A 10,368-nucleotide genomic window follows, 5' to 3' on the forward strand; every position below is an offset into this window, starting at 1 on the left:
TGTCTCAAGGGATGTCAGATGATCCACAGAGCACGTGGCTGTTTGAATCCTAGGTGAAATGTCTGCATGTGAGCCTGTGTGCATTTATAGAAATCAGATAGTTTACTTTAGGAATCTGGTAATACAAAAGTAGAATTTAATAATTTTTTTTTGTTCTAGACCTTCATACTGAACTACAGCTCCAGCCCTTTTCTCTTCTTTCTTTTTATGTTCCTTATATTTAATTTCTTCAACTCTGTAGGTCTATCTAGGCATGTAAGACTGAAATACTTATTTTATTTATTTTTTATTTTTTTGCAGAACCGGGGATTGAACTCAGGCCCTTGCACTTGGCAGGGAAGCACTTATCCCACTGAGCCATCTCCCCGGCCCACTTATTTTATTTTTGGAAAAATTTATTTAGTACAGGGTGTTGCTACACAGCTCAGACTCATAGAGAACCCTGAGATTATGGGTGTGTACCACCACACCTGGTTTTTGGGGCTGGCATGGCTCACCTTGGGTTTGGGGGCCTGCAGGGCATGCTGTACTGGGGTCAAACTCAGGTCCTGGCACTTGCCAGGCAGGCAGTTAGACCACCAAGCTATCTCCCCAGCCCTTGAAAGGGCTATTGATGTCATTTTATATCTAATTTTTTTTAAATGTGGCCTGTTCACCTTTACCTATATCATCAAAGTCTTGTCACACGGTTTTGGTAGTTTTCACAGCATGTCACCATGTAGATCTACCATAGCTTATTTAAATACTAGGCCTTGAGGTTGGTTTCTTTCCCACTGTAAACATGAGCATCCATGTAAGTAAAATGATTTTTTCACATCCCTAAATAGATCTTCAGAAATTAGGTGGATCAGAGCTATACTTAGTGTACAGCCTGACATAAATTGTAATTTGGCCTGAAAAGGTGGTGCCATTTTCTCCCTGCACCAGCAGCCTACGGGAGTGCTGGTCTTTCTGTATTTGCAAAGCCAGATGACAGACCTATTCAGACAACTTGGGAACACGCCAGATTGAGGAGGTGTAGTTGGGGCGCAGGGGCCCCTCCACTTCTTACGCTGGATGAAGTATTGCACACTGTGGTAGGGGAAGGCAGGGTAGCTGCGTTGGTCATTTGCGTGGCCCTGCAGGAACAGATCAGTGGCACCTCTGGAGTCAGTGATTGATAGTTTTTACAGTGTCACATCTTGGTGATTTCTTCTTTTGTTTTGGTATTGGGAATGAACTTAACTCATGACCTTGTGCATGCATGCCTGGCAGGTGTTTATGCTGATGAGCTATCTGCCCCACCCTCATCATTGTGGGTTTTTTACTTTTTGGCAGAACTGGGGATTGTTCGAACTCAGGCCCTTGCGCTTGCGAGGCAAGTGCTTATTCTACTGAACTGTCTCCCCGGCCCCTCATCCTTGTGTTCGATGATCACTCTTTACTGTGGCAGAACCTGCAGCATGCTTACGTTCTGAGGTTTCACACAATGGCTATTTAACATTCATCTGCAAATTGCTGGTTTCTATTTACGTCTCTGTTCATATTCTGTGCTGTGGGTTTTTTCCTTGTTCTCTGCTATCAGTCCTGATACCAGCTTTTTATTTAATTTATTTTTGTATTTTTAGGGAAGTGTCTACAAAGTGTTCAGGGTCTTGCTAGATCAGACTCGTGGTGATCCGCCTGTTTACAGCCTCCCAAGAGCTGGGATTACAGGTGTGTGCCACCACGCCCAGTCTCAGGTGCCATCTCAGCGTGCCCTGGGGGGGGGGGACCAGCATGGCAGGCCCGTGGATTGAACCCCTGGCCCCTGCACCTGCTTGCAGGTGCTTTAATCTGCCATTTGATAACCCTTGATACCAGCTTTTTATTTTAAGATACTCTTTAAGTGAGCTTTTCTGTAGATTCTTGCTCCAAATACAGTTTAATGTAGCCAGACAGAAAAGACAGCTGAACAGGAAACCAGCAAACAGTAAACCTAGGAAAGAAATAAGGCATTAAGCAAATTACCCTTGATTCAGCCCTTTCAACACAGAAAATAGAGGTTCTCAGTGTTGTTGTTTTTATAATGGGTTGTAATGAAAATACCTTTGAGGTTATTTTCTGCGAGTTTCTGTTGATCAGATTTCTATCCATTTGACCCACAACCCTGTCATCTTGTCAGAATAGCCAGGCACAGCCATTGCCACGGTGGCTTTCCAAATGGTCACAGGCACCCTCTGTGTTGCTTATTTTGTCCCGTGGTTCCCTTGTGCAAAGTTTAAAACAAAATGTGTAGGAACCCTGGAATTAGACAGCTGTCTTCCAGACAGGAACTTATTCCAATCATTTCTTTTTAGAAGAATAATTTATTTTTGGAACAGGGTCTCACTATACAGCTCAGGCTCGTAGTGCCCCTCCTGTCTCAGCCTCCCCAGCACTGGGATTACAGGTGTGCACCAGCCAGTTGCAGTGGCCGGCAGGGCGTGGCATGGGACCCCCACGGCATGTGGTACCAGGGATCGAACCCAGGACCTTATGCTTGCCAGGCAGGTGCTTAGTCCACTGAGCTATCTCCCTGGCCCTTGCCAATCATTTTTTAAAAAATATAGTGATGTTAAGATCTCACTCCTTCCTTTCTAAAATATAATTTTTCCTGAAAGTCACTCTGGTGTGGAGGTAGTTGGAGAACATTTGGCTACTAGTGAGTCAGTGACATTTTGATTCTGAACCATTTGTGTTGTATTTTAGAGGTCGGTGGGGGCTGGTGACAGATAATTGCCTTTTTTGAAATCACTTGCTCTGGGGCCAGTCACAACTAGGAATGCCTGTCCTTTGCTCAGGGAAATTTTGCTGCTTTTCCATCATTTTAAGGAAATTATAAAACACCAAGAAAGTAAAAATGAGCTAAAAAGGATTGAAGCCTTTTATTTACTGGGACTGCATAACGAAGTGCCTGACACTGGGTGGCTTAGGACAACAGAAGCTACTGTGTCACAGTTCTAGTGCTTAGAAGCTCAAAACCAAGGTGTAGAGCGGTAGGTTTCCTGACCCTGGGGGCAGGGTGGGGATACCTGCCCCCTGCTGCTGTCTGGCTTCCGGTGGTAGCTGGCGGTCTTCTGTGTTCCTTGGCTTGTGGATCCTTCGTCTGGGTCCCTGCTTCGCCACCCCTCTCTGAGTTCTACTGGATTAGGGTTCCAGTGGCCTTTAGCTCTGCAAAGGCTGTCCAAGTAAGGCCACATTCTGAGGTACTAGGAGTTAGACTTCCACCTTTTTCATGTGCAGTGGGGGCAAAGTTAAAGCCCTGACACCTTTGTTAATCTTCATACCTTGACTTGGAAGCGGGGTTCAGCACTGTACACTGCGGTAGGGACTTGGTGCTCCTTCCTTGGTTTTGGGGTCAGGTGACAGGGCTTCTGACCTGTGCAGAGGATAGGAACAGGGCAGGGGGAGAACATACTGTGCTGTGTTTCATTTCTTTGCTATTGATGGGCAGTGAGGATCTCTGTGACCTGCAGCTGTAACTTGTTTGCAGTCCCTCATGGTCACTCTGTGTGGAATTGGTGCCTACACATGACATGCCTTTATTCCTTACTGTCCCCTCCCTCCTCTCTCGCCCTTCTCTTGAGCCCCTTCCTATTTAAGAAAGAACTATTTCCCCACTTTCTGCTGTCTTTCATTTTGATCTGTATTTATATTATGGGGTTCTCCTATAAGAGAAATCAAGCTTTAAGCTTCTGGTTAAACTTCTGTGGTCTCAATTATTTGACCTAACTTTATGGTCTCAAGTGCCTCCACTTTCCTACAAATGACTGAGGTTTATTTTTCTTTATGACAGAGTAGTACTCCAAGGTGTGCAGATACCACATTTCCTCTACCTTTCATCTATCGATGGATGTCTCGGCTGCCTCCAAGATCTAGCTATTATGAATAGCGCTGTACAAACATGGGTGTGGGGTGCATTGCTGTAATTTGCCAGCTTTAACTCTTCCAGTAAAGGACCTTATTTGGGACACGAGGCATAAGCTTCTCCTTGTTGTTTTATCACAACAAAGAGAGCAACGAAGCATGAATTTGACACAAAAGGCAGCGTGCAGCAGGGACTCTGTGGTTGTCCAGGTTAGCCTCTCACCAAGAAAACCACCATTCTCCGGGAACAACATCGGAGCTTCGGCGTCGCCTACCTTGCTCAGGGACAGTAGACATTAGTCACAGCCTGATAATTCTGTGCATTTCCCATGAGAAAGCAAATGCATGAGCCACGTTTGGGCCCTCGGAAGAATGTTCAGTCGCACAACGGGAGGCTCTGAGGCAGCCTCAGAGCTGCAGTGGTGCTGCGGGTCTGGGGCTTGGACTGTGGGGCTGTTTTCACTGTGCTTGTGCTGGTTGTGTGTGTGTTGCGCAGGCACCAGCTGGAGATGCCGGGACATTACTCTCATCTGGCTGCGTTCTATGAAGACAAGAAGGGAGTGCTCCACGTGGGACCCGGGAGAGGCAGCAGCCTGCCCCCGGTCTACTGGCTGCCTTCCATCCACCGCTACATGTATCCCGAGATGAAGGTGAGGTCAGCCTTACCCTCCCGCGGTGCTGGACCCGCGTCTGCAGCAGTAGCTGTACATTGCTTTCATTGTTAGGGGGGTTCTGTCTGGGGCTCATGCGGAGCCTGCTTTTGATTGAATTAGGTTGTAACAGAAGCATTTGGGTTTACTGAAAAGCTCAAGTGAGTTGCCTTAAATTGCTCGCCTGTTAGGTACTTCCGCAGTTATAATTCCAAACCATGTGTATCACAGGCAGGTGGGTTGTGCTAGACTCCTAGAAGGGAAAAGATGGATTTGATTCTGGGGGTTGCTTCGGTATTACTTATCCAGACACTGGAAGTAAAGATGGAAGGATTTGATGAACAGGTGTGATATTTCTTAGTTACAGTATTTTTTTTTTTTATTTTTGTGGGGGGGGGCAGCTCAGCCCACCAGGGGGCAGGGCTGGCTGGCATGTGGTGCTGGGGGATTGAACTGCGGTCTCTGTGCTTTGCTAAGCTTGTTCTAAATAGGTGCTTTAGACCACTGAGACATCTCACCAGCCCCTAGTTACAGTATTTTTGATACTAACTTTGTAGATTTTCTGTAGCACTTTGCTTTCAACACTAGAATATGTTTGCTTCAAGTTAATGAAACACTTGCCCAAGCATTAGATGTTGGGAGGATACAAAACCCACTAAGAACAGGAATCCTTTTTTCTTTTCCTTCCCTCTCCCCTTTGACTGGTCATAAGATACTTCAGTGGAAACTTAGGCTCCCCTGGGAAAGAAACTATGCTAAGTCTAAGGGAAAAAGCATCTTGAAAGAACAGCTGGTCCCTGAAGTTTGTATTTGGCTCAGTGGAACGTGGGGTTGCTGATTGCACACTAAGGGAAGACAAATGCAGTAGTGAAAGCGATTGTCTGCTGTTTTCTGCAAGCATACCCTGCGGTGCCGTTCTGCTAGGTCTTTATACCTGGTGCAGCAGTCTTAAGTTCTTTTGTATTCCTTGTGTCTCAGCAGAAGCCATGGAGGCTTACAAAGACTCACTGATGTGCTTCAGGCCACTTAGCAATTAAAGCTAAGAGTCAGGATTTAAATACAGGACAGGGATCAGGCCCGGGGCCCTTCCCTCTTTGCCCTACTTCACTGCCTTTGTAGGGATGTAGGCCAAGGAAAGTACAAGACATAAACGTGTCAAATTGTAGAGACCCTTAAATACTAGACAGTAGAATTTGAACCCTAGGAAGTAACAGGGTCCTAACAGAAAAACAGATCGTGTTAGGTATTTTCAACTAATTCAATATAGGGAATTGGTAATAGAGGATTTAGAAGACCAAAGGACGGGCTGGGGATTTAGCTCAGTGGTAGAACGCTTGCCTAGCAAGCTGGAAGCCCTGGGTTCGGTCCTTGGCACCAAAAGCAAAAAGTAAACTACCTAAAAAACAATTTCAACTAAAAAAAAAAACAAAAACAAAAAAACCTCAAAAAAAAAAAAACAAACAAGACCAAAGGAAAAAACAGGGATATGAATGCCACCTTGTATTAAATATAAGGTATCACACCACCAACCTTGTATACTTAGAACCATGCACACTTACTATCTCACAGGTGCTGTGGGTCAGGAATCCAGGAATGGCTTAGAGGGGTCCTCCACATCATGGTCTTTCAGTAGACTGCAGTCAAGGGGGCAGACAGAGGGGAGGCCTCATTGGAAGGCTCAGGGAGGTGTACACTTCTAAACTTATTGGTAGGATTAGATTAAATGAAGGACTCAGCATTCTACTGGTATTTGGAGACCACCTCAGTTCTTGGCCATGTGGGTCTCTAATCTGGCAGCTGTGCTTCATTAGAACCAACAAGAGATCCAAACCTGCTAACTAGATGGAAACCGGACTTCTTTGTAACCTCACCCGGGGGAGTAACACCTGCTGCGTAGCTCTGCTGTTACTTGGTTAGACACAAGTTGCTCAAGAGGAAACGGAAGTGCATGAGGTTGTGAACACCAAGCGGGTGGCTCACTGGGGCTGTCTTCAAGCTACTGGCCACATCCAGAGCCAGGGTAGCCAAGGAGGGGAGCCAGCATTGGGGTTGTAACCAGCATAGGGATGCTCTGCCAGCCTGGATCTCTGGGCTTCTGATGGGGGTGCCTGTGGGGCGTGGGTCAGCTTGTGCTGGGAGGGCTGAGAACAACTACAGGAGGAGACAGAAGTCCTTTCCTGGTGGAGCAGTGCTGGCAGGAGGCGGGGCCTCAGGAAAGCACCTGCCTTCCTGCAGCCTTCCGGCCTGCGGGCACTGACTTCCTGCCAATTGGCATGGACGTTCTTGAAGTGTGGTCTGCAGGTTTCCCAACACCTTAGTATTGGCTCAGAGATTATGCCAAGTCAGAGTGTGGGCCAGGGGATGCGAGTGATCTGAAAGTTGTCTGTCTGTCCGTCCATCTGTATGTCACTCATTATTCAAGCCAAATTGGTTCCAGGCTGTCTCCAAACCCAGAGGGAGGTGACTGGAGTCTGACCAGATGTTTTTGGATTCCTCATCACTGGATGTCAGGAAGGAGGATCAAAAAGAAGAAAATTGCCAAGTGCTTTTGCCCAGCTGAGGGCAGCTCATTAACATAGTTGTGAAATAGGAGATACAGGGCCAGAGGTCCTTGCGTAGGCTGCAAATGCAAATATGTTTGGGCTTTATAAAGAACAGAGTAAGGGCCAGCCAAATAGCTCAGTGGATTAAAGCACCTGCTTAGGCAGACACAGGGACTAGGGTTCAATCTGCAGCCTGCAGTACTGGCCCTGCCCCTGGGGCATGCTCAAACAGAAATTGAGAATGGGCATGGTGGCACAAGCCTGTAATCCCAGTGCTTGGGAGGCTGAAAAACAGAATCACTAGAGTCCGATCTGTGGAATGAGAGCCTGTAGACCCTGTACTAAATATAAACAGAAAGACATGCCAACGTGGTAAAATTAAAAATATGTGTTCCTTTTACTTCAGTGACCTCACTCCTTGGGGCCTGGCCTATCTATACAACCACCAGATATGTATGCAGGGTTTAATTCCACATCATTGAAAGAGGCACAGAACTAGGATGTCCATAGAACAAGCAGCCATTGTGAATAATGAATTAGAGCATAAGAAATTGATAGGGAAGGCGTGGCAGGTCACGCAGAAAGGCAGATGAAAGATCACACTGTAGTGACCCCAGTCTCAGGTGTAGACTGAGACCTGGGCACCCACATACGCAAATGAATGTGGAGAAATGAGTGGATGCACCTTATGTTATGGGTGCGAACGTGGCCCGAGGGTGGGACACTGTCTGGAGTGGCAGGCATGGCTGTACTTTTATGGAAAAGGAAGGGGCCAGAGGAAAATGACAGCTGTCAGGGCCACCTGCGCAGCTGGCAGCTCACAGGAAGTGCGTGTTCCCGCCTACCCTGTAGGCCTGCGTTTATGCTGGTCTCTGTCAGAAAGCACCCGCAGATTTTTGCTTTATGTTGAAGCTCAGACATCCAGCAAGTGTCTGACTTTCTTGCAATCAGCAACCTCCATCCATCCCATAGCGCCTGTCCTTCCTACACACTCTCACCAGGCTGGATTCAAACTGTTTATGTGTTTCTCCCAACTTAGAACTATATGAAGACAGGGCCTAGGAAGTTTTTATTTTGTTTTGTTTTTCTTTTGGTGTTTTAATTTTAATTTTTTTTTTTTAACTGTTTGCACTAGAATACTTGGTGCTTTGCCATAAAGTAAGTACTTTTTGAATGAGTTTGTATGTTTTGATCACTTTCCTCTCACTGGGACAAAATACATGATGAGACCCAAACACAAAGGAGAAGGGGTGAAGCTTGGCTCACGGTTCCGGGGAATTAGTCTTTGGTTGGCTGGCACCAAGGCCTTGACGCCTCAGCATGGAAGTGACCTTTTGAAATGCCTCAAGGCACCTGGTTTGACCCTTCTGTGTTGTCAGTGACGTTAGTCATTGCCATGTATGGCTGTTCTTAGCTGCTAAGTACTTCCGATTTTGTCTCATCCTAGCCATAGGCAGTGGTCTTCCCAACTTACAGATGAGGAAAGTGAACTAGAAACACGAGCTTACCTTCTCTCAGCCTTCCTGTCAGTAAGTGGCAGGGCCAGGCTTGGAATTCCCTGAGCTTCCTCTCTTAACCCCTGCCTTCCAGGGAGCCCTGCGGTTGCCAGCCTCCTGACAGCCGGCCTTGGCAGGAAGTTGGTTAGAGTGTAGAATGGCTGGGCTGGGAGGCCCTGTGTGTGGGTCTTCCTTGGCTGTGGTCACTGCTGACACCTCGCAGGGTGTGCAGCCGTCTCCGGTTATGTGGCTAATCCAAGGCTGTTCACCCAGCGCTCTATAATGTGTTGGAGGTCGCTTCTCAGCAAGGCGTACTGTCTCTTCAGGTGTGCCTTTATTTCCGGTATTTAAGAAATTAAATTCAGCTTGCTTTCCTCTGCACCACTTTCTCCAGAGTTAAGTAATTAATGGTCCTTAAAGCCAAAACTTCAGTATACCACAGATGTGTTGCTTTGTAAAACCCCAGTTTAAAGATAAAACTTAAACATTTTGTACAGCAGACCTATTCCTTGCCGTATGTTTGTTTGTACTTGTATTTTAGTTGTTTATTGATTTTGGAGTGTGAGGGGTGGGGTGGCAGCGCAGCACACACCTGTTCTGGGTGCTTTTCAGCAATGTATTTCTAACAAGCTTCGTCCTGTGGCCCTGGCCCTGGCCCTGGCCCTTTTTGTGCTTTCAGATCACACACCCTGCTGGCTGCATGTCTCAGTTTATTAAGTTCTTCGGAGAGCAGATCCTCATCCTCTGGAAATTTGCCTTACTCCGGAAGCGTATTTTGATATTTTCTCCCCCGCCCGTGGGCGTCGTGTGCTATAGAGGTAAGCGAAGCCACAGTCAGGCGCTTCCTCAGTTCCCAGCACAGAGAACACCCGAGTTCTTCCTACTGCTTGGAAGACATTGGGCCCTGGAGGGTTGGAGGCCGGCAGCGAGGCTTTCGAAGGTGGAGCCTTGGTGTGCGTGCTGGGGAGAGAGAGTGCTGGGGCCATTGGTTGCTCGCTTAGAAGCGAGTCAGGATTAAAGCAGGGAAGGTGGATTCTGGACACGTGGAGGATCGACTGGACACAGTTGCAGGGTTGGGGGTGAGGTGGCAGGGAATAATGGGAAGAGTGTGGATGGCCAGGGTGGAGGCTGCAGGATGGGGTGTTGGCAGGACCCACTTCCTGTTTCTGTAACAAAATGCCTGCGCCTGAGGGAGTCACACCAAAGATTCATTTGGGTCGTGTTCTGGAAGTCCAAGAGAATGGTGCCGGTGTCTGCTTAGTTGTGTCAAGGGCCTCACCTTGGGAGAGGGAGGAGGAGCCAGGCATGCTCTAGAGGGCACTGCTGTGGAGCGAGCCGAGCTCGGCTTTCACCCCCTTGTGGAGCCCCCCGATCTAGTTCCCTGTAAAGGCCCCACCATTGTATACACAGCACCAGTGTACATACCTGGACAGATCCCACGCAGACCCGGGGCATCTGCGTTGGAGGCCAGCGTTGCAAGGGAGGTGCTGACCGCCTGCCTGTCTCCTCCTGGCTCCCACAGTGTACTGCTGCTGCTGCCTGGCCAACGTCTCACTGCCTGGCATCGGGGGCACCATCCCCGAGTCCAAGCCCTTCTTCTATGTGAATGTGGCCGACATTGAGAGCCTGGAGGTAGAGGTGTCCTATGTGGCCTGTGAGTATGGGGCCCTCTGTCCTCCTGTCCCCATGTTGAGGCCTGCTCCCGACCACCTTGTCCCCTGTGGGGTCCAGCTGGCCACTCAGTGACCTCCTCAGGCTTCCTGCCCCTGTAACACCAGATTCCACAGGCACCACAGAGAAGATATTCGAGGA

The 10,368-nt window shown here is 47.9% G+C and overlaps 1 protein-coding gene across 1 annotated transcript in view; it reads left to right on the forward strand.

Moving 5' to 3' along the window:
• Kiaa1147 (KIAA1147 ortholog) overlaps positions 1-10,368 on the forward strand; it is a 42,056-nt gene that overhangs the window by 28,087 nt on the left and 3,601 nt on the right. Inside the window, exons 4-7 of the mRNA XM_004629131.2 lie at positions 4,364-4,517; positions 9,236-9,374; positions 10,079-10,210; positions 10,344-10,368. Of these exons, the coding sequence (XP_004629188.1) occupies positions 4,364-4,517; positions 9,236-9,374; positions 10,079-10,210; positions 10,344-10,368 (450 nt within the window). The remainder of the gene's footprint in view (positions 1-4,363; positions 4,518-9,235; positions 9,375-10,078; positions 10,211-10,343) is intronic.

Source organism: Octodon degus, unplaced genomic scaffold, assembly GCF_000260255.1.
Source record: "Octodon degus isolate 3935 unplaced genomic scaffold, OctDeg1.0 scaffold00027, whole genome shotgun sequence".
Taxonomy (NCBI): domain Eukaryota; kingdom Metazoa; phylum Chordata; class Mammalia; order Rodentia; family Octodontidae; genus Octodon; species Octodon degus.